The following is a 24,984-nucleotide window of genomic DNA, read 5'->3' as shown; positions in this document are numbered from 1 at the left end:
CGCTGTGGGCACATGGAGAGGGCCACAGAAAAGCCATCAGCTCATGGAATCCAAATTCCTTCCTAGGGTGAGTCTTATTTTTTAAGAGGGAGAGTCACTAATGAGGTCACTAATTAAGCATGTTTATTTTAAATTTCTAATCTAAAGGCTGATGTTTACACTTAGAATTCATGTCCTTGAAAAGAACTATCCACGTCCTGTAAGTTAGGCAAAAAAAGGCCACATGTCCTCACTGTTGTATTTTTTCTTACAAGCTCCTCCTCAGGGTCATCTGGATTAAGTGGGCCTGATTTACCATCAATTCAGATATGTTTACAACTCTGTCAAGGTAAATGATAGCTTGTAGAAAACTGATAAGACGCATATATATTCTAATTGTGATGACCATGATTTTTGTCCAGTAAGAATGCAGATGGTTGGTCTATGCAAGGTTATGGTACCATTGCTCTGTAGGAGACGAACCATTTGCGTCTAATTTGACAGGCTTATTCTAGCATTTTTTTTCTTTCATTGACTATACATACATCTGTTTCTTGTGTTCTCCTTTTTATGGCTTTGTCACCCTGCTGCTTCTGTTATCAATGAGTTAAATAAATCGTTCATATGTCCTCACTATCCATTTCTATGAGTTTTTTTTTTTTTTTTTTTTGATGTATAAACCTGTGAGAGCTGCTTCTGTTAAGGAGTATTAAGCAAATACTCTCAAGACACTTTGTATGTGAAATCGTGTGAGTACAAAGGACACAGCACTGAGAAACATGCTTCTTTCTTTAAGACTGTAGACCTTAGACCATAGATCTTAAAGTATCTTTAAGAGAAACTTACATCAAGATCCAAAACCTTCAGAAACTTTGCTGGTTGAAGTCATATCAGAATCTGCATTCCAGGGTTAACTGGTCAGCTGGACAGATCTGAATGCTGAAGCCCCCCAGCTTCACAGGAAGAGCCCAGAAACCTCTTTCCCTGCTTCTGTCAGGACCTATGGGACCCCCTGTGATGACTCAATGGGACATGGATGTACACTTTGCTCAAGTGCTGCTCAGGGAAAATCCAACTGAGATTTAGCTTGCTCAGCTCTTTCTTTCCATTGTTATCATTATGTCAACAAATATTTTGAAAATTACATAATCAACAGTCCTTGCTTGGAAAAGCCATACGGATCACATCACCATCTCCCACATAGATTGCCCAGTGCTTATAGAGAAGGTGGAAAATCTCAATCAGGTCTCCAGGCTCGGGGTCTTCACAAAACAGCAACAGAAAAACCAGAGATGGTGTAGACCGACTTCTCAGCAAGAGCAGAGACTGGCTGGGGAGCTGCAGCTCGGCCTGGGGACCCTCTTGCTGCTGTTCATCACCTGGTGAGAGCCTGGGTCCGGGGAAGAACTCCTAACTCCTGTAGGGTCCTCAGCCTACTGTCACTCTGAGAGGTTCCCCCACAATCAGGGGCTGGCAACCTGAAAAAAATGACCTTGTGGAATGGGAGAGTGGAGAATGTCCACCTTGTGTACAATATGCACGTGTGTGTGCACATGTGTATAGTGGGTGTGCATGCATGCACAGGTATTTATGAGGATATTAGGCATATGTATATGCATGTTGTGTATGTGCCTATGACTTCATGTGTGTGTTCTGTACGTGTATGCTGTGTTTGTATGTGCATGTTGTGTGTATGTGTGTGTGATCTGTGTGCGTGTTGTGTTTTTATGTGTTGTGTGTGCATGTGTGCATACTGAGGATGCAGACGTGCATATTCAGGTGCATTATGCATGTGCCCCTGAGTGCGTTGACGTGACAGACTTCATGTGGCAGCCCCAGGCCCATCCCCAGCAAAGTTGGGCAGGTGTCTTAGCTTCTCTGTCCTTCCCAGATAGATCCTCAAGTCCTCCTGCCCCTGGTTGTGCATGGCTGCACCAGGCACGTCCTCATTCTCAGACTCTGTCCCCTCCAGCTTTGGGACACCCACTTTTGGAGATTCCCACCAGAGAGACACAAACTGACAGCATCCTAATGGGACCTGAGCCTTGGAGGGGACACTTGTGGAGCCACCCAGCTTCCAGCACTGAGGAGGCTGCTGCATTCACTCAGTCATCCTCTGCCAGCCCATTTCCTACAATAACTGCAGCCCTCACACCATCCCCAGGGAAGGAAGCATCACTCCATTGCTCAGGTGGGAAGCTGAGGATCAGAGAGATGAAGGTAAAATACCACATAAAATAATGACCAGCTCAAATTAGTCTGTCTTCCTTCCTCCTCAATATCCTGTCAAGTTTTGCTTAGCGTTTTAAAAGTTCCTGGTGCTGGTCAGCTCTGAAAAATGTCCATCCGGTTTTGTCATTTATCTCACATCTTGGCCCCTCAGGTAGGGTCTAGGGTCCTCGCTCATGTCTGAATAATACATCTGAATGTCACCCGATATGTTAACACTTAAATGTAAAATTAGCAGTATGTTTTTCTTATGTACTTTATCAGGGGAAATGTTCCTTCTGTTCCTAGTTTTCTGAGTTTTCATCACAAAGAAGTGTTAGAATTTTCCAAATGCATTTTCTGGGTCTACTGAGATGATCATGTATTTTTTTCTTTATTAATCTGTTAATGTGGCCAATTACACTGATTAATTTTGAATGTTACACCAATCTTGCATTTCTAGGGTAAACCTTACTTGATCATGATATAGTATTGTCTTTTTTATATAGTTTTTATTTGATTTGCCAAAATTTTGATAAGCATTTTTGCATCTGTGTCCATGAGGTGTATCGGTCCATAGTTTTCTTTTGTTAATATCTTTTCTGGCTTTTGTATAAGAGTAATACTGATCTTACAAACTTAAGCGGGAAGTATTCCATCCTCTACAATTTTGCCAGAGTTGTCTAGAATGGGTATTATTTCTTCCTTAAGTGTTTGCTAAAATTCACCAGTGAAGCCATCTAGGCCTAGAGGTCTTAACTGCAAATTCAGTTTCTTTGATAGTATAGGGCCATTTAGGTAATCTATTTCTTGTTGATTGAACTCTTGTGTTGTGTCTCTTTCAAGGTATTTGTCCATTTCCTCTAAATGTAATTTCTTGGCATCAAGTTATGCAAAATATTCCATCTTTATCATTGTAATAATGTAGAGTCTGTAGTGATGTCTCTGAGAGTGGACAGAAAGTGAACTCTCATACCTGATATTGGTAATTTGTGTCTGGTTAAAGGATTTTCAATGCTATTCATCTCAAAATACCAACTTTGGGTTCATTAATTTTTTCTGCTGTTTTCTTGCTTTGTATCGAATTAATTTCCACTCTGGGTTTTATTATCTCCTTTCTTCTTTTTACTTTGGGTTGAATGTGCCCTTATTTTTGCATTTTCTTATGGAGAAAGCTGAAGTTTTTGTTTCAAGACTTTTTAAAAATTTCTAATATATGTATTTAGTACTCCAAATTTCCCTCTAAGTACTGTTTTAGCTGCATCCCACAAATTGTCACATTGTGTTTTTACTGCCATTCAGTTCAAAATACTTTCAAATTTTCCTTTTAATTTTTCCTTTGAACAATTGGTCACTTAAAAGACTGATAATTAGCTTACAAATATTTGAGAAATTTCCAGATGTATTTCTGTAATGATATTCTCGTTTAATTACATTGTGGTTAAAGAATTTTCTTTCTGTTGTTTGACTCACTTAAAATTTATTAAGATTTGTTTTATGACCCAGAATATAGTCTATCTTGGTAGCTGTTTCTTCTGTACCTGAAAAAAAAGTCTATTCTGCTATTGATGGAGTGAGTGTTCTGTAACGTCAGTTATGTCAAGCTGGTGGGTGATGTTGTTCAAGTCTATTCTTTGTAATTCTATTTTTTCTACCAATCATTGAGAGAGTGACGTGTATGATTCTGACTTTGATTACAGATTTGTGTATTTCTCCGTTCAGTTCTATCAGTTTTTCCCATGTTCTTTGAAGTCCTGTCATTGGGTGCATAAATATTTAGGTTTGTGGACTTTTGATGAATTGAGCCCTTTGTCACTTAGGAATGATTGTCTTTATCCCCGATAATATTCTTCCCTCTGAAGTCTGATAAATTTATCTGTTATCAAGATAACCACTCCATCTTTCTTTTGATTAGTGTTGGCATAGTATATCTATCTCCTTCCTTTGCCTTTAAGATTAAAAACAAAAGGAAGTATCTGTGTCTTTATATTTAAAAAGAGTATTGTAGACAGTAGATATTTGGGTTTCATTTTTTAACCCAATGTGACTCTGACTATCTTTTCATTGGGGAACATAGAACATTTACATGCAATCTTCTTGTTTAGAGAGATATATGTTTTTATTACTGCTATTTTTGTTTGTCCCATGAGTTCTCTGTTCCCTTTTCCCTCTACTTCTGCCTTTTTTTCCCTTGAGTATTTTTTGTTTCCATTTTACTGCATTTGTTGACTTATTAGCTTGACCTCCTTTGTTGTATTTTTAATGATTGCTTTAGGTCAGAGATTCTCAACCTCAGCACTATTGACATTTTGAGCCAGGTAATTCTTTGCTATGTGGGCTGTTCTGTGCATCATAGGATATTGAGCAACATCCCTGACCTCCACTCACAAGCTGCCAGCAGAAGCCCCCTGGTTATGACAACTAAAAATGTCTCCAGATATTGTCAGATGTCTCCTGGGGAGCGAGATATCCTCTGGCTGAAAACCACTACTTTAGTTCACAGTAATATCTTTCCCTTACCACAGCCTACCTCCAAGTAATATTTTTAAACCACTTGGTGTATAACGTGAGAAGCTTGCAACAGTATACTTTCATTTCCTCCTTCCTAATCTTTGTGCAATTATTATTGCATATTTTACTCTACATATTATACATACCCACACAGTACATTTTTAAAAGAAAATTTCCTTCAAATGTTCAATTATCTTTTAAAGAGATTTTAAGAATAAGTTGTGGAGGCAGAATAATTCTGAACCCTAACTGTGGTCATGCTTACACAAATCTAGAATATATACCCCACCAAAAAAATGAGTGTATGTAAAATCTGATTGATTTTGAAGAAGGCCTGAGGTTTACTTAATAGAATTGTACTGCCAGTTTCCTTGCTTTGATACTGTACTGTGGTTGTGTCAGATGTTGCCAACTGGGTGAAGCGGGGGGCGGAATACTCAGAAACAGTGTGTACTGTTTTGGGAATGTCTTGTGACTTTTAAAATATTTCAACACAAAAATTTAATGCAAATAAGAAAAGGTCTTTTATATTTATCTCTATATTTTCTGTTTCTGGTGCTTTTCTTTCCTTTTTGAAAATTTAGTTTTCCGTTTGCTGTAATTTCCCTTTAGCCTAAAAGAGTGCCTTTATAAATCTTGTGTTGTAGGCCTGCTATTTATAAATTCTTTCTGCTTTCATATATCTAAAAAGTCTTTTTTGGGGCCAGCCTGGTGGCACAGCAGTTAAGTTCACACGTTCTGTTTCTCGGTGACCCGGGGTTCGCTGGTTCAAATCCCAGGCGCAGACATGGCATCGCTTGGCATGCCATGCTGTGGTAGGTGTCCCATACATAAAGTAGAGGAAGATGGGCACGGATGTTAGCTCAGCACCAGACTTCCTCAGCAAAAAAAAAGAGGAAGACTGGCAGTAGTTAGCTCAGGGCTAATCTTCCTAAAAAAAAAAAAAAAGTCCTTTTTTTTGCCTTAATTTTCAAAAAATATTTTCACTGGATATAGAATTCCTGGTTCAAAGTGTTGTGGTTGTTTTCCTCTTCACTATGTTAGCTGCACAGCCTCGGTCTTTCATTGGCCTGCAGGAGAAGTTTCCTGTCATTCTTGTCTTTGTTCCTTGTAAATAATGTGTCATTTCTCTTACTGCTTTGAAGGTTTTCTCTTATTGCTAGGCTTAAGTAATTTGATTGATATTCCTTGATTTAGTTTACTTCTCGTTTCTTGTTCTTGAGGTTCTTTGAGCTTTTTTGTCTGTGGGTTAATAATTTTAGTGAAATTGGAAAATTTCTTTTGTTTGTTTTAAAAAGATCGGCACCTGGGCTAACAACTGTTGCCAATCTTTTTTTTTTTTTTCTGCTTTATCTCCCCAAACCACCACCACCACCCCCCACCACCCCCCCCCCCCCCCCGCCCATACACAGTTGTATGTCTTAGTTGCAGGTTCTTCTAGTTGTGGGATGTGGGACACCGCCTCAACGTGGCCTGACGAGAGGTGCCATGTCCACGCCCAGGATCTGAACCCTGGGCCGCCGCAGCGGAGCACGCGAACTTAACCACTCGGCCACGGAGCCGGCCACTGGAAAATTTTTTTGTCAGTATTTATTCAAAAGGTTTTTTTGTCGCACCCTGCTTCAATTATATAGGACTTGAATTGCATGCATATTAAGTTACTTGAAGTTGTTCCACAAGTCGCTGATGAACTCTTTACTTCTCTCTTTGCTTATTTTGGATAAATTTTTCTTTTTGGTCTTGAAATTCACTGATATTTTTATCAAGAGAGTCTAATCTGCTGTTAATGTCAACTGAGGTTCATTTTATCGCAAATATTGTATTATTCATCTCTTAAAGTTCGATGGGGACTTTTGCATATCTCCCTTTATGTCTCTCTGTAACATGCTCATGTGTCCTCATCCTTCTTAAACACATAGATTATGTTTATAAGAATTGCTTTAATGTCCTTGTCCATTAATTCCTGTATCAATTCTGGGTCTGTTTTTTCTGATTGGCTTTACTCCTCAATATGGGTCTGGTTATGCTTCTTTGCATTCCTGATACTTTTTGGGTGGATAATATTTACTGTGAAAGCTTTTGTTTTTAGTTGCCGGATTCTTTTGTATTCCTTTTATTCTGGAACACAGTTCAGCTACTTCGAAATGGTTTGATCTTTTCAAGATTTGATTTTAAACATTTTAAGGCCATTACTAAAGTAATACTCTTCTGAATACTTGATTTCTATCCCCATTTGCTATTTCTAGCCCTTTGCAGCCCCCAGAAATTGTTTCTCCTTCTCATTTCTGGTGTTTTCTCTTTTTTCCTGTCCTATAGTAGTTTTCTGACATGTGTTCATTGCTTCCTACTTAGCTGAACAACCAAGAGGAGCTCTCTAAAGACCTCTGAGTTTTCCCTCTGTGTAGCATTCTCCTCTCCCTGACTGTTGTCTGCAAATTCTAGGCACCATGACCTGCCCAAATTCCCAACTCTGTCTTCTCCACTTGAGGAGAACTCAGGACTCTGATGGGTCCTATCTCCTTGCAATGAAACCAGGAAACGCTCTCTAGGCTATGAGCTGGGGTGACAGTAGAGCTCAACTTGTTTGCTTCCATTTCTCAGACATCACTATGCTGCCTGTTATTTAATAACTAAAAACTACTGTTTCATATATTTTGTCCAATTTTTTAGTTGTTTAAACCAGAAGGGTAAATCCAGTCCCTGTTACTCCATCACACCCGAAACTTGAAGTCCCATATATCTTTAACCATTTATTTATTTAGTGATTAGTAAAGCCACCTCTGTCATATGCCATTTCCAAATACACACAAGTTTGTTTCTGGGCTCTCTTTTCATTTCATCTATTGCTTGTCTCTGCACCACTACCACACTGCCTTGCAAATTTGGTATATAAGACATATATATATATATATAAGGGATATATATGAGTCGCCCCCACTAGAGAGCTCTTTTTCTCTATTTGCACACACACACTGAGGAAAAGCCCTGTGAGGATTTAGTGAGAAGGCAGCCATCTGAAAACCAGCAAGAGAGCTCTAACCAGAAACCAACCCTGCTGGAATCTTGATCTTGGACCTCTGCCTCCAGAACTGAGAAATAAATTTCTGTTGCTTAAGGCACCCAGTCTGTGGTATTTTCTTTTGGCAGTCCGAGCTGACTAATACAAATAGTTATGATTATTTCTTTTTTATTTGGTTATGAATGTATTTATTAGCCTTTTCCTTCCTCTCTCCCATTCTCTCACCATCTAACATAAGACATATTAATAGTAGTGAAACTTACTGCTCAGTAGTTAAGTTACAGGTAAGATGGATAAAGGGACTCTTGTGTCCTCTTTTGGGAAGATGTTAAATGTTTTGATTGCATGAGAGAGACTTATACAGCATGGTAGTGGAGGCAAGATTTTACTATTGGCTTTAATTGGAATTTAAGTCTGGTTAAGAGGGGTGTGGAGGCCAAGCTGACAAGGAGTAAACTGTGGCAGGTTTGTACCGTGACCATTTTGGTAAGCTGGAAGGATGTTTCCCAGAATTCCCTTCTCTGTCTTGTTCTGGGTTGGATTGGCGGTAAGGAAACCTTGTGTGAGAACCAGAAGGCGGAAGTAAAGTTACTTCAGGTCCAGCACCAGCCACAAAAGCAGCAGTCTTTCACAGATTTTCAAACTCGTTCCAAAATTGCAGAAGGTCTACTTGCTATTACCAAGCTCTTGTTCTAAACATCTCCTGATCTGGATTCACTTACTGAACCCTTGTTGGGTACATTCGTTCGTTCATTCCCGGGATGAATCTCACATGATTTAACAGGGGCATTTATATAGACTTTTTCAGTTATTTCCTTGGCTTCTATAAAGGACTTTGAGTCTGTGTTCATTAGTGAAATTAATATACAATTTTTGTACAATTCTCATCGAGCTTTGGTCTTTATTTCTTATTATCTTCATAAAGTGATTTGGATAGCTTTCCCACTTTTTCTATAGCCTAAAATAGTTTATATCGGATAGGGATTTCCTCTCCTATCAAACATTCTGAGCTTGTCTTCTTAGAGGAGAGAAATGATTACTAATTCAGTTTTTCTTGATACTTATTGGTTGAATCAGGTGTTTTGTTTGCTTTAGATCAATTTTATTGTTATTTTTTCCAGAAAATTATTTGTTTCACTTACATTTTCAAATATACTGGCAAAATGTTGTCCAAATAATTCACTACTTAAAATGTTTTGTGTCTTTCACTATGTCCACTTTCCTCCTTTTTCTTTTTTTATGTGAAATTCTTATAGATTCATAGGAAGTTGCCAAAACAGTGAATATCATCTTGCCCTGTGTTCCCCAAAGGTAACATCATACACAACTATACTACAGTTTCAAACCAGTAAATTGACATTGGTATAATCCACAGGTATCATTCATATTTCACTAGTTTTATTTGTACTTATTTGAAAGTATGCATATTTTTCTATTTCTGTGCCATTATATCACATGTAGATTTATATAGCCACCACCGAAATCAAGGTACACTCCTCCATTATCACAATTATCTCTCATGGTTTCCCCTTATGATAACATATTTTTCCCTCCCACATCCTCTTTTCTCTGGTTCTTAACCCGACAACTCCTTTTTTTTTTTTTTTTTTTTGGTGAGGAAGTTTGTCCCTGAGCTAACATCTGTGCCAATCTTCCTCTATTTTGTATGTGAGATGCTGTCACAGCATGGCTTGATGAGCAGTGTATCAGTCCACACCTGGGATCTGAACCTAGAAACCCTGGGCTGCTGAAGTGGAGCATATGAACTTAACCACTACGCCACTGGGCCAGCCTTGACAACTCCTTGTATATTCTCCATTTCTAAAATTTGTTATTTAGAGAATATTATACAATTAAATCACATAATATAATAAACTTTTGGCTTTTTTGGTTCAGCATCATGCCCTTGAGATCCATCCTAGTTGTCTGGGTATCAATAGTTCATTACTTTTTATTATTGAATAGTATTCCATGCGAGTTGCCTCTCTTGTTTTTTATTTCTTAATTTTTTTAATCATCAAATACCAATCTACCTGTCATCCTGTTCACAATCTCTCTAGTATGTGTAACATGTATCTTAATTACTGGAAATTTTCTTGCTACATGAGTATTTTTATTTGGTATTTGCCTAATGCTGCTGTGTTATATATCCCAGTCTGATTCTCACACTTTTTAATTATGACTATTTTTTTTTATTGTAAAGAAGATTGGCCCTGAGCTAACAACTGTTGCCAATCCTCCTCTTTTTGCTCGATGAAGATTGTTGCTGAACTAACATCTGTGGAAATCTTCCTCTATTTTATATGTGATGCCACCACAGCATGGCTTGATGAGCAGTGCTAGGTCTACCCCCAGGATCCAACCTGTGAACCCTAGGCCGCCAAAGCGGAGCCTGCAAACTTAACCACTACACTACTGGGCCGGCTGCTATTTATGACTATTTTAAGCCATGTGTACATCTAACCCATTGCTTCTGCCTGACGCTGAACACCCTATGAAACCCATACACTATGTTTTAGAAATATGCTTTTCCATTGTTGGAGACTCAAGTAACTTCCAACTAGCTGCCATCATAAGTAACACCCTCAAACACGTCTGCTTATCAACCACGGGAGAATATTAATGGAAATTTTAAAAGACTAGGAATTGATAGGTCATAGGGTATGCCTTCTCTTAATTTGAATAATGGTCAAACTGGCCTCCAGAATGTCTGCACCAGGCTGAACTCCTAAAGGCAATGTATTGTGGTCCCTATTCCTCAAGTCCCCAGCAGCACTTGGCATTATCCATCCTCCTAATGTTGAACACTCTAACCCAGGGGAGTAAATGCTTCCAAAATATTTGTGAGAGCTATAGGCGCAGACTATACAATGAGATACCAAAAACAGTTCCCAGAATCATGCCACAGAAATGGCTCACCATGGAAGCTGTCACTTCTGCTACAGCAGGAAGCTGAAACAGGATGACGAGCCTGGGAATCAGAAAGCTGTCCTCCACTGGCCCCAGAATCATGATGTCATATATAAACTGTCTGTTTATACTTTTGGATTTCTTTTTTCATTTGGGGATTCTCTCCTTTTCTTGTTCATTTGGAAGAATTCAATAGATATTCAAGATATCAGTTCCCTGTTTGTTTTACACAAAAACATCTCCCATTTACTTTTTCATTATGTCATTTGGTGAACAAACATCTATAATCAGAAAACATCTGGATCTGGATATTATGGCATAGACACATTTCTGTCTATTTCTCCTGCTAAATACAGCTGAAGACCTTGGATGTTACATATAAAACAGCCATAAGCAGACTCTTGAAGACTTTAAAGGTGGAGAGAAGAAAGTAGACAAGATAGGGACCCAGAGATTTGAGGAACAACATAGTGGTAAGTTCCCTTACTATCTTTTTGTCCCATATATTCTAGACTGGGCTCTAGAGAAACTTGCAACTTAGAAACACAAAGAGATACAGGCAAAGAGAGCCCTAAGAGACGTCTGACCTTTCTTTGCAAAGGACTGGGAAAGGAAAAACATAGGAAGACAGAGATCTTTGTGACAATAACCCTGTTTCCCTACCCCAGTAAAACGCCACAAATAAAACTGGATATTCACATCATCCCATTAGCAAAGGCTGTGTGGACTAACTAGATTTTCCCTCTATCCTGGTGGAAATGAGAACCACTTCCCTTATCTGCTGGGATGATGTCAGCAGAGCCCGTGTGAGCAGCTTGGACTTCCTTGTGGCAATGAGGTACCCATGTGCTCCCAGGGGGGATGGATGGAGAATGAGTGGAGAGCCTATCTTCCACGTATACCTGGTGCTAAAGGAGGTATGCCAACCTCATTTACCAACAGGCATGATGTCAGCAAAGACCCTCTGAATAAATGAGTGAAGGCTGAAAAGGCATTTGTAGAATTACTAGCTGAAAATTTCCCAAATCAGGTGACAAGCATGAACCCACAGGTTCAAGAAGCTGAGCATACTCCAAGTGGGATAAATCCAAATAAATCCTTTCCAAGATACATTTTAATCAAACTTCTGTAAACAGAAAACAAACAAAAATCTTGTAAGTAGCTAGAGAGAAATGAGGTATTACCCATAGGTGATCAATAATATGAATAACAGTAGATCTCTCATCAAAAATCATGGAGGTCAGAAGGAAACAGCACAGCATTTTTCATGTGCTGAAAGAAAAGGATTGTCAGCCTAGAATTCTATATCCAGTGAAGTTATCCTCTAGGAATAAAGGGAGGAAATTAAGACATTCTCTGGTGGATGAAAATTAAGAAAATTTGTCATCAGCAGAACTGCCTGCAAAATTGTCAAAGGAAGTACTTCAAATGTAAAAAGAAGAAAACTCGGAAATTTAGAGATGAACAAAGAAATATGCATATGGTAAAAACATGAATAAATATACCAGAATAATCTTCCATCTTGAGATTTCTAGATTCTGTTTGATGATTGAAGCAAAAGTTTTAACATCATCTAAAGTGTTTCTCAGTGCATGTAGAGGAAATATTTAAAGCAATTATATTATAAATGGGGAAGACTAACAGGTGGTAAAGAGAGGTAAGGTTTCAATGCTTCATTCAAACTGGTAAAATATTGACTTCAGTAGATTATGATGTTATATTTGCATAAGGTGATACCTAGAGAAACCATTAAAGTCCTACACAAACAGATACAATAAAAACACCATATATAAATCAAATAGGAATTTTCACACATCAGGTACCCCACAGAAAGGCAAGAAAAATGAAGCAGAAGGTGAAAGAAAAAGCAGAGAGAACAAACAGAAAAGGACAATAAAAATGTCAAACTTAAGACCTAACATAACAATAATTACATAAAGTGTAAGTGGCTAAATAAACTAATTAAAAAACAGAAATTGACAGAAGAGATGTAAACATAACTGTCTACAAGAAACCCACTTCATAAATAATGATATATGTAAGAAGTGGGAAATAAAAGGATAAAAAAATATTCCCCATGCAAACATTACTCAGCAGAAAAGCAGGGTGACAATACAAATAGGAAATAAAGTAAACTTTAGAGGAAAAACAAAAACCAAGACAGAAGGGGACATTCCATAATGATACAAAGGTCAACCTACCAAGAAAAAATAGCAATCCCAAATGTGCATGCAGCAAAGATGAGAGTTTCAAAACACATGAAATACATGAAGTAAACACTGATAGAAGAGAAAGGAGAAATAGGTAAATTCACACGTAACTGGAGCTTCAACATCACATCTCTCAACAATTAATAAAGTTATAGTCATAAAATCAAAAAGGGTGTGGAAGAACCCAAAAGAGCCAGCAACCAATTTGATCTAATTGGTTTTTAAAAGCACTTTACCCAGCAAGAGCAGAACATGCATTCTTTTCAAGCACCATGGAATACTCACCAAGATAGACCATGTTCTGAGCCAAAAACCCAAATTAGAATAAATTTTTAAAAATTGAGATTACAGAGTGTGTTCTCTACAACAGTGGAAAACTACAAACCCAAAACAGAAAAATAAGAGGAAAATCTTTAAATAATTAGAAACCAAATAACATATTTCTAAATAATCAATGGGTCAGAAGGAAGCATCAAGAGAAAATTTTTTAACTGAGCTGCATAAAAATAAATACACAACATATTAAAATTCATCAGATGCAGGTAGCACAGCACTGAAAGGGAAATTTATAATGCTAGATGCTTACATTGGAAAAGACGAAGAATCTCAAATTAATAATCTAGTTCCCATTTCAAGAAACTCTAAGAAGAAGAGCAAAATAAAATCATAGCAATCAGAAGAAAGAAAATAAAGAGCAGAAGCCAATAAAATTGTAAACAGAAAAACAATAGAGAAAATTGAAGAAACAAAAACTAGCTCTTTGAAAAGATCAATTAATTTAACTGAATTAATCAAACTTTTAGGAAGATGAGAAAGAAGAAAATAGAGAAAACACAAATTACCAGTATCAGGAATGAAACAGGATATCACTACAGAACCTACAGACATCAAAAGGAATACAACGGAATACTATCAATAACGTTACATAAATTTGATATTGTGGATGAAATAGACGAATTCCTTGAAAAGCACAAACTACACCACTCACGCAATAAGAAAAAGATCGTTTGAATAGGCCCTCTAACTATTAAGGAAATTAAATTTGTAATTTTAAAATTTCTGAAAAGGCAATCTCCAAGCCCAGGTAGTTTCACTGGAAAATTCTACCTAAAGTTTAAAGAACTTATTCCACATAATCACTTCCAAAATAGAAGAGGAGGGAACACTTCCAACTTTATTTTATGAAGATAGTATTATCCCGATTTGAAAACCAGACGGATAGTACCAAAAAAAGAAAAGAAAAAAAAGCTACAGACCAATATCCATGATGACTATAGATATAGAAATTTTAAAAATATATTTATTAGCACAAAGAATCCAGCAAGATATAAAAAGAATGATACACCATAACCAAGTGGCGTTTACTTCAAGGATGCAAGGTTGATATTAAAAAATGAATCAGTGTAGGAGACTGACTTGCAGCAAAACAGTGTAAGGAATGCTACAGACATGCTCCCCAGTGAAACTGGTGAAAATGATAAGAAAACAATCAATTAAATTCTCTGGAAATAATTTTTGATATTTGAACCAGGACTGCTTGCTTTCATTCCCCCTTCCCAGATCACCAACATGGACACTCCACTCCAGACAGGCACAGCCAAGTACAGGCTCCTACTTCTCTCAGCTCCTATATGGGGCTATCACCCTACAGGAGCAACATGTCAGCATTACTCATCCTGACTCCAGCTCCTTGTTGCTGAAGCTGAATTCCAGATAAATGTATCTTAGAAATAAGGAAACTCTTCTGCCTGGCCCCTGTGGAGGGAATGGAGGCTCTACCTTGGGCACAGTGCAGTTGGGAATACTGGGGCCCCATCTCCCTTCCTCCAGTTTATAAGGTGGTCATTCCACATCAGGAGAGAAAGTCTAGAAAATCTGACTTCCCCACTCCACCTAATGCTCAGATCCTAAAGCTGGAGTGGTACTCAGGGAGAAGCATCTCATTCTCCCATCTTCAGATCCAGAGCTCTGGTTCAGAGATTTTGCCTGGAGAGAGAAGCAAGACAAAACTGAGAGCTCTTCATTTCTTCCCCTAAAACACTGAAATCATTTGGAACAGAGCATGGAAAAATTCAAGCCTAATAGTGCTCTTAAAAACAAAGGAGGTTGTGCTGAAAGGCTATTGGGACAATATTGGTAGATTCATTGCAGATATAGGCTAAACTATAGACAGGAGAGAACCAAGGGAAGAGATAGCTGAAAGGAGCCCTGTTGGGGTCACAACAAATCTTAAACACTGACCTTGGGGACTATTCCTCCAAGAGAGTCTGAGTGTGTTTAGACCAATCACTAGAGTAATTTAGAGTATACACCAGGCTGTACCCCACCCCCAAAGGAGGCAGACCAGAGGTTTAATGGAATGGGAAGAACTGGACTTCACTAATATAATACAGCCAGTCAGTAAATACAAAAACAAAATAACAATAACAAATCAAAGAGTGGGAGTGGCATAGGGATACAGTACCCAGAGTTACTAATATATGTTCTCTAAAATGTGTAGTTTCAAACAAAAACTTAAAAGACATGCAAAGAAACAGGAAAGTATGATGCCTACACCAGAAAAAAGCAGGTAACAGAAACTGCTCAAGAGAGGATCAGATGTCAGATTTTACAGAAAAAGACTCTACAGTAGCCATTATAAACATGTTCAAAGAACTAAAGAAAACCATGAATAAAGAAGCAAAGGAGGGTATGAGGATAATGTAGCATCAAATAGAGAATATAACTAAAGACAGAATTATTTAAAAAAGAACAAAATAAAAGTTCTGGAGTTGTAAAGTATAATCATTGAAATGAAAAGTTCACTAGGTGGATTTATCAGTAGATTTGAACTGGCAGAAGAAAGAAACTTGAAGATTGGTCAATAGAAATTATGCATTCCAAAGAACAGACAGAAACAAGAATGAAGAAAAGTGCACAGAGTTCAGAAAAAGAGGAGACACCATTAAGCACACAGACATATGCATAATGAGATTCCCAGAAAGAGAGATTGGAGTAGAAAAAGTATTTAAAAAATGAAGACTGACAATTTCCCTGTTTGTTAATAAACACTAACACATCCAGGAAGCTCAATGAACTCAAAGGAGGACAGAGGCGAAAACAAAGCGATCCACAAACAGACACATCATGGCAAAAATATTGAAAGCGAAGAGGAGAAGAAAATCGTGAAAGAAACAAGAGAAGAGTTTCTCTTCTCTTCACTTACAAGCGAATCCAGTAAGACTAACAGCTAACTTCTCATCAGAAACGATGGAAGATAGAAGACAATGGGATAAAAGAATAAAACCCCAGGACCAGATGGCTTTCCTGGGGAATTCTACCAAACTTTCAGAGAGGATTTAATACCTATCCTTTTCAAGCTATTCCAAAAAATTAGGAAAGATGGAACACTTCCTAACACATTCTATGAGGCCAACATCACACTGATACCAAAACCTGACAAGGACACCACGAAAAAAGAGAACTACAGGCCAATATCACTGATGAACATAGATGCAAAAATTCTAAACAAAATTTTGGCAACCAGAATTCAGCAAAAGAATCATACATCATGATCAGGTGGGATTCATACCAGGGACACAGGGATGGTTCAACATCCGCAAATCAATCAACGTGATACACCACGTCAACAAACTGAGGAATAAAAACCACATGATCATCTCAATAGATGCAGAGAAGGCATTTGACAAGATCCAACAGCCATTTATGATAAAAACTCTGAACAAAATGGGCATAGAAGGGAACTACCTCAACATAATAAAGGCCATATACAACAAACCCATAGCCAACATCATACTCAATGGGCAAAAACTGAACCCCATCCCCCTGAAAACAGGAACGAGACAAGGATGCCCTCTATCACCACTCTTATTTAACCTAGTACTGGAGGTCCTGGCCAGAGCAATCAGGCAAGAAAAAGGAATAAAAGGAATCCAAATAGGGAGGGAAGAAGTGAAACTCTCACTGTTTGCAGACGACCTGATCTTACATATAGAAAACCCCAAAGAATCCATTGGAAAACTGTTAAAAGTAATCAACAACTACAGCAAAGTTGCAGGGTATAAAATCAATTTGCATAAATCAGTAGCATTTCTATACTCCAGTAATGAACCAACAGAAAAAGAACTCAAGAATACAATACCATTCACAATCGCAACAAAAAGAATAAAATACCTTGGGGTAAATTTAACTAAGAAAGTGAAGGACCTATACAATGAAAATTACAAGGCCTTTCTGAGAGAATTGGATGACGACATAAGGAGATGGAAAGACATTCCATGTACATGGATTGGAAGAATAAACATAGTTAAAATGTCCATTCTACCTAAAGCAATCTACAGATTCAACGCCATCTCAATCAGAATCCCAATGGCATTCTTTACAGGATTAGAACAAAGAATCCTAAAATTCATATGGGGCAACAAAAGACCCCGAATTTCTAAAGCAATCCTGAGAAAAAAGAACAAAACGGGAGGCATCACAATCCCTGACTTCAAAACATACTACAAAGCTACAGTAATCAAAACAGCATGGTACTGGTACAGAAGCAGGTGCACAGATCAATGGAACAGAATTGAAAGCCCAGAAATAAAACCCACATCTATGGACAGCTTATCTTTGACAAAGGAGCTGAGGGCATACAATGGAGAAAAGAAAGTCTTTTCAACAAATGGTGCTGGGAAAACTGGAAAGCCACATGTAAAAGAATGAAAATTGACCATTCTTTTTCACCATTCACCAAAATAAACGCAAAATGGATCAAAGACCTAAAGGTGAGACCTGAAACCATAAGGCTTCTGGAAGAAAACGTAGGCAGTACACTCTTTGACATCAGTGTTAAAAGGATCTTTTCAGACACCATGCCTTCTCAGAGAAGGGAAACAATAGAAAGAATAAACAAATGGGACTTCATCAGATTAAAGAGCTTCTTCAAGGCAAATGAAAACAGGATTGAAACAAAAAAAACAACCCACTAACTGGGAAAAAATATTTGCAAGTCATATATCTGACAAAGGCTTAATACCCATAATATATAAAGAACTCTCGCAACTCAACAACAAAACATCAAACAACCCAATCGAAAAATGGGCTGGAGACATGAACAGACATTTCTCCAAAGAAGATATACTGATGGCCAATAGGCACATGAAAAGATGCTCATCATCGCTGATCATCAGGGAAATGCAAACCAAAACTACACTAAGATATCACCTTACACCTGTTAGAATGACAAAAATATCTAAAACTAATAGCAACAAATGTTGGAGAGGTTGCGGAGAAAAAGGAACCCTCATACACTGCTGGTGGGAATGCAAACTGGTGCAGCCACTATGGAAAACAGTATGGAGATTCCTCAAAAAATTAAAAATAGAACTACCATATGATCCAGCCATCCCACTACTGGGTATTTATCCAAAGAGCTTGAAGTCAGAAATCCCAAAAGTCCTATGCACCCCAAGGTTTATTGCAGCACTGTGTACAACAGCCAAGACATGGAAGCAACCTAAGTGTCCAGCAGCAGACGAATGGATAAAGAAGATGTGGTGCATATATACAATGGAATACTACTCAGCTGCAAAACAGAACAAAATCATTCCATTTGCAATAACATGGATGGACCTTGAGAGAATTATGTTAAGTGAAATAAGCCAGTGAGAGGATAATCTGTGTATGACTCCACTCATATGAGGAATTTAAAATTATGGACTAAGAACAGTTTAGTGGATACCAGGGGAAAGGTGGGGTAGGGGGTGGGCACAAAGGGTGAAGTGGTGCACCTACAACATGACTGACAAACATTAATGTACAACTGAAATTTCACAAGATTGTAACCTATCAATAACTCAATAAAAAAATAAAATAAAGGGAAAAAAGTCAAGTGTGAAAAAAAAAAGACAATGGGATAACGTATTTAAAGTGCTCAAAGAAGAAAAACTTTCAACCAAAATCTATATCCAGCAAAGCTATCTTTCAAACTGAACGTGAAATAGAGACATTCCCCAAAAAACAAAAACTGAGAAAATTTGCTCCTTATAAGACCTGCCTTATAAGAAATATTAAAGGGTCTTCTTTAGGCTGAAAGCAAGTGAACCCAACAGTAATTCAAATCCACACAGAAACTTAGAGCACCAGTAAAGGCTATTATGGAATCGAAAACTATATAAATGCATATTTCTTCTCCTTTCTACACTTAACAGATTGAAAAAGTAATTGTATAAAACGGTATGCATATAGGGGCTGGCCCCGTGGCCGAGTGGTTAAGTTCGTGCGCTGCGCTGCAGGCGGTCCAGTGTTTCGTTGGTTCGAATCCTGGGTGCGGACATGGCACTGCTCATCAGACCATGCTGAGGCAGTGTGCCACATGCCACAACTAGAAGAACCCACAACGAAGAATATACAACTATGTACCGGGGGGCTTTGGGGAGAAAAAGGAAAAAATAAAATCTTTTTTAAAAAAAAACGGTATGCATATAATGTATTTTTGGGCCTATAACATTTAGAAATCTAATATATTTGCCAATAATAGCACAATAGAGGTGGCTGAGAGCAAACCTGTGTTGAGATAAAGTAATTCAACTCCACAGGAACAGATAAGGAGAACCAGAAATGATGAATCCAATGGTCCCTACAACAAAAGCTATAAGTGTGTACTTACTCTGTTTTCTTCTTGTACCTTCTTTAAAAGTCATAATAATTATAACATCATATTATTGGATTTGTAACATTTATAGATGTTATAACTATAAAAATACTAAAAGAAGGGTAAAACGGAACTAGAGTTACATAGAAGTAACACTAAATTTAAATTGGTGTAAATCACAAGCTGGTTCTGATCACTTAAAATGTATATAGTAAGTCTCTGAGCAACCACTAAGGAAATAACTTAAAAAACTAAAAAAATTATATAGTGGGAAATTATTAAAGACATTAAATTCTACATTACAAAATATGTACTTAATGTTAAAAGGCAGTAGAGGAGGAATAGAGAAACGAAAAGAGGTGAAACATACAGAAAATAAAAAGTAAGATGATAAATGTAAATCCAACTATATCAATACTAATATTAAACGTGAGTGGATTAAATGACCCAATCAAAAGGCAGGGACCCTCGCTTGCAAAAGCTCTGTCCAAGGTCCTGGGCTGAGCAATTGGCTCCAGCAATGTGTTCATTGGTCATAAGTTTGGTTTTTTTTTTCAGTTTTGCCAAAGTAAGAGATTTTATTTCAATCGTTCAGACTCCTCTAACTTTCCTGTTTCACTTCTCCTTCTGTCAGGTGTTGTGGTAGTATAAAGGGACATTTAGGGGATCTGGCTATGAAGAAGAAGTGCTGGAAACACGTTTAGTTTAGGCTTTGTGGGATATGATTGTATGACTCACAGTTACGCCATCTAGAGCTAGCTGTCCTGGTGCAGAGATGGCTTCCTGAGTATTCCTACTGCCCACTGTGCTGACTCACCCAGTATTGTGGCATGAGGATGCACAGCCAGAAGTTAAAATAAAATAGGAAGGTCTTTTACAGTATTTGGCATTGGAAGCAGAAGAGTAGTGGAGGAGAAATATGGTTTGAAATGAACACAGTCAGAAGCTAGTCTACAGAAAATTCTTCCAGATCTTGGAGTTCATATACGAAAGAAAGTTGATAGAAGTTTTCCCAGATTTGACAATCAACCAAAAATTTTTATGATGTTACCAATGATGAATTGAGAAGTTGAAATGAACTGGATCTCAGAAAATGACTCAGAAGAATTGTGTGCCTCTGCCAAATTCTTGACAGCCAATTTGATCTCACAAAATGGAGCCTCCAATTTACAGACTGTTTTTCCACCAAAGTTTGGACATTCAGCTTAGCTTCAAATGGAACCTTAAGTGCAAGGGAGTCAGGAAAATGAAGTGTAACATTTTCAGCCTGTATTATAATCATTGATTGAAATGGGTGCTAAGTGAATTCACAGTATCTGTCATTCAAGGTAAATAGACTGATTCACTGCCTCCTGCAGACACTGCTTGGGTTACAATATGTGGTTCAAATCTGCAGAAAACAGAGAGACTAAGAAAGCCATCCATGGAACCAAGAGAACTAGTTGTAGATAGTAAGAGAGCCTTGTAATTATTACAAATGCTCCCTCCTTTATGATAACAGACACACTGCCAAAGAAACTATGTGTGTGTGTGTGCGTGCGCGCGTGTGTGTGTGCTTAGGGAGTATTCACAGATCCTAATGGAAAAATATAGGAAGAGGTGTTGGGTAACATGTAATATCTTTCAGTGGGTCATGAATTCACAAGAAAAAACATACTCGATGTCTAAGATCACTAAAAATGAATTTTAATGATGCAGAATCTTTGCGGTAAAAATGTCTAATTTTTGTAGTATATATATCTGTGCCACCATAGAGGGGAACATAGTTGTTTCATTGAAGTTTCTCCTCGATTTTCTTCTATTAACTTTCAAGTCTGATTTTTCAAATTTAAATCCTTTTAAAGTCTGTCTTTGTATGGAATGTTCCAAGGTATTCACATGTTTATCTCTGAATTCTCTGTTCTGATTCATTGTTCTAGTTTTGAGCTATCATCTTTATGACTTTGTGTTACATCTCTTATATTTTCTCTCCCTATTCATCATTTTTAACCTGACTTAGGTATTCATGAAACTATTTTTCCATATAAAATTTAGAATAACTTTATCCAGTCTCTCAGGAATAATCTAGCTTGAGTTTTGGTTGTTATTTCATTGAATTTCTAGAATATCAGATAAAAGAGTAACCAAGAACAAAAGCATTAGTAAGAATAACAGGGCATATTTTATAGTCATGAAAAGTTACCTCGGCATCCCCCCTCTCAGCTTCCAACACCTATGTAACCATTCCCTGTATTAAATTCCACTGTTCGAAATACCCAGTGTGTTCCTGAGTGGACAGTGACACGTAGAGCTGGTTCTGCCTTAAGTGAATAAGGAACACAGACCACATTCTCATTTCCCACACGCAGGACCCAGTGCTCTTTGTCAGGACATAAAATTTCAATCAGCTCTCTGAAATTTGGCTCTGGTATGCTGTTTGTTATGGGGAAAATGGATATAGATAAACGTGAGCACTCTCTAGAAATGCCAGCTCCCCTGGCTGGGGCAGATCTGTAGCTCAGTGACAGGAAAGAGAAAGTGCTCCTGGCAAATGGGACCCTTCCCCACTGTCCCTGTCACTGCCCACTAAGGGCTGACAGTGCTCAGACTGGAAAAGATCCCCTTGGGGACACAGGGAGTGAAGTGTTTATCCAGATGTGTGACCCGTTGTGTCCCTGGGATGAGCACATGTCTAGAGCGTGTGTTTTGAGTGACTATGTCCACGTGTTTCTTAGGGGATATGCACATCTCACCTTCACAGGTGAGCAGACATCTGTGTGGGAGGAGCTGTGGGTGTTTGAGCTAGGGGAGAAGCTGAAGTGTAGGCCATGGGGGGACCCAGAACTGAGAGGTGAGTGATCCCCCACCTTGTCTACCTCAGCTGCTGACTGGAGTTTGGGGCCTTCCCAGCTCCGGTCCTTTCTCTCTCCACTTTCTTCCATGGCATTTGTCCTGCCTTATTAAGTGCATTCAAATTTCAGCGTTCTGACTCTGAAACCTCCCCTCTCATCAGCCCTGATCTCCAGATCGATGTAAGTTCAGGGGAGGGGCAGACAGAAGTCAGTGGTGTGCAGCTAAAAAGGAACCAGCTGACTCTGGCTTATTGGAAATGAGGCAGTTCTGGGAAGACACACTGCACATTCCAGAGGGCAGTCCACCCTGTGCATCACCTGGTTCTGAGAAGGGCTTTCTTGCTGCCAAAATGAATCAGGGCTCTGTTGCCTGGGAAACCATCTCCTCATCCAGACAGGACCCAAGCTCACAGTTCATCTCCCACCAGCTGCCATGGACGGAGCCCGGGCCTTGCCTTAGACAGTCAGTTTCAGAGTGAAAAAATCCCCTTGATTCCAAAGTGGAGATTGTCTCTGTGCCTGCCCTGCCCTGGCTGAGAGGGAGGGGGGGATGGGTGGACCCTACTGAACCTCCAGCCCACTTCCATGTATATTTCCTTGGTGCCATTTCCAAGCCAGACCCTTTACTGGGTCTGGGAGATGCAGGGAGGGAGGGATGAGTATACTGGATCATGCCTGAATGGAAATCAAAGCCCAGAGGGCGTGCAGACTGGCACAGAGAATTGCAACACATGACCCATGCAGGGAGAAGTGGAGGTCACAGGGGCTGGGGACCCAGAAAGTGGCAGCTGAGCTGGGCTGTGGCCTTCAGGGAAGTTTCTCAGAGGAGTGATGTCAGATGCGGGGAGAGAGGAAAAGTGGGTGAGGGGAAGGTTTTTAGGACAGAAATAGCTGATGTGCCGAGCATAAGGAACAAGAGCAAGCTCTGTGGTGAGGGAAAGGAAGTGATTCTGTCAGCCTGGGGCAGAGCGCAGGGAGGGCAAGGAGGGGTGAGGATGGGCTGGTTATGAGAACCTGGGAGCTGCCCAAGGGGTGTGCCCTGCGCCCTGGGGCCAGAGGAAAGTCATGGCCAGATGTGCCCTCTGTCAAGGCCACAGTGGGTCTTTGGGAGACTGGATATGGGGTGGCAGGGACAGGAGGAGATGGGCAAGTCTGGATAACTGTGGGGAGTTCCCAGAATTCCCAGAGTTGCCCCAGAAACAGAGACAGGGCTGCCCTGAACCATGTCAATGGGTGGGACGTGATGAGCAAGTGAATTCAGGAGGCACTTCCAGGGTCAGCAATGGTAGTTGGTATTGGAATGAGAAAGAGGACAAAGGTCAGCTGACCCCTGGCCTCAGATTGGACAGCCTGGGATGAGGGATAGAGGAGGTTTGTCATTCTCGGAGATCAGGCACAGAGAGGGAGAAAACTGAAGAGTTCATATGAGGAGGCTGTGGTGCTCTGGGCCAGGACAATGAGGATCGGGAAGGAGGTGTGGAAGGAGAGGAAGGCAGGGGCAAGTCAGGCCCAGGGGGAGAAGTGGCAGAGAAGACCCAGCTCAGCCACTGCCCAGCTGACTGTTCTCAGGAAAGTTCCTTCACCTCTCTGATCCTCAGCTTGTCACCTGATCAATGGAGTGATGCTTCCTTCCTAGGGACGGTGTGAGGGTTGCAGATATTGTAGGAAAAGGGCCGGCAGAGGCTGGCTGTGTGAGGGCAGCAGCCCCCTCAGTGCTGGAAGCTGGGCGGCCCCTCAGGGTCCCCTCCAAGGCTGAGGTCCTATTAGGATGCTGTCAGTTTGTGCTCTTAGGTGGGCATCTCCAATGGTGGGTGTCCTGAGGCTGGAGGAAACAGAGTCTGAGGAGGAGCAGGTGCCTGGTATAGCTGTGGGCAACCAGGGGCAGGAGGCACAATGAGGACTTGAAAGTCTGTCTGGGAAGGGCGGAGAATCTCAAGACTGATCAGCCCAACTTTGCTGGGGATGGGCCTGGGGCTGCCACATGTACACTCTTGTGTCAACACACTCAGGGGCACATGCACAATGCACCTGTATACGCATGTCTGCATCCTCAGTGTGCCCACATGCACACACAACAAACCTAGAGACACACCACACAGATATAGAACACAATACACAGTACACACACATACATACAACACATGCACACAACATACATGTACCCAACACATCTATGTATAAATGCATTAAATGACCATATATACATGTGTGTCATGCAGACACATACCACACACATGCATGATACACACACACTGGACAGATCCCCACTCTCCCACTTCACAAGGTCGTTTTTTCCAGGCTTCCAGCTCCTGGTTGTGGGGGAACCTCTAAAAGTGACAGCAGGCTGAGGACCTCAGAGGGGCCAAGATCTCTTCCCTCCACCCCAGGCTCTCACCAGGTGATGAATATCATCAAGGGGGCCCCAGGGCAAACCAAGTTCTTCAGTCAGGGCCTTCGCTGTTGCCTAGACACCTGTCAACACCATCTTGGGTTTTTTTGTTGCAGTTTTGTGTGGAACCTGAGCCTGGAGACCTGATTGAGACTTTTCGCACTGGCTACGAGTACTGGGCCATCTACGTGGAAGGTGGTGATGTGATCCACGTGGCTCCTCCAAGTAAGGACTGTTGAAAATATAATTTTTTAAATGTTTATTCAGATAATGAGATCAATGGGAAG

At 39.6% G+C, this 24,984-nt stretch overlaps 1 protein-coding gene across 1 annotated transcript in view; it reads left to right on the top strand.

The window, feature by feature from the left end:
* Positions 1–1,124: 1,124 nt before the first annotated feature.
* LOC103543730 (phospholipase A and acyltransferase 4-like) overlaps positions 1,125–24,984 on the top strand; it is a 29,971-nt gene continuing 6,111 nt past the window's right edge. The window contains exons 1-3 of the mRNA XM_008510591.2: positions 1,125–1,361; positions 1,952–2,199; positions 24,814–24,922. Coding sequence (XP_008508813.2) covers positions 2,011–2,199; positions 24,814–24,922 — 298 coding nt within the window. The 5' untranslated portion in view covers positions 1,125–1,361; positions 1,952–2,010. The remainder of the gene's footprint in view (positions 1,362–1,951; positions 2,200–24,813; positions 24,923–24,984) is intronic.

The sequence above is a fragment of the Equus przewalskii genome, unplaced genomic scaffold, assembly GCF_037783145.1.
Source record: "Equus przewalskii isolate Varuska unplaced genomic scaffold, EquPr2 contig_11470, whole genome shotgun sequence".
NCBI lineage: Eukaryota > Metazoa > Chordata > Mammalia > Perissodactyla > Equidae > Equus > Equus przewalskii.
Note: the sequence above shows the minus strand (reverse complement) of the source record. Positions and strands in the feature narration are given on the sequence as shown.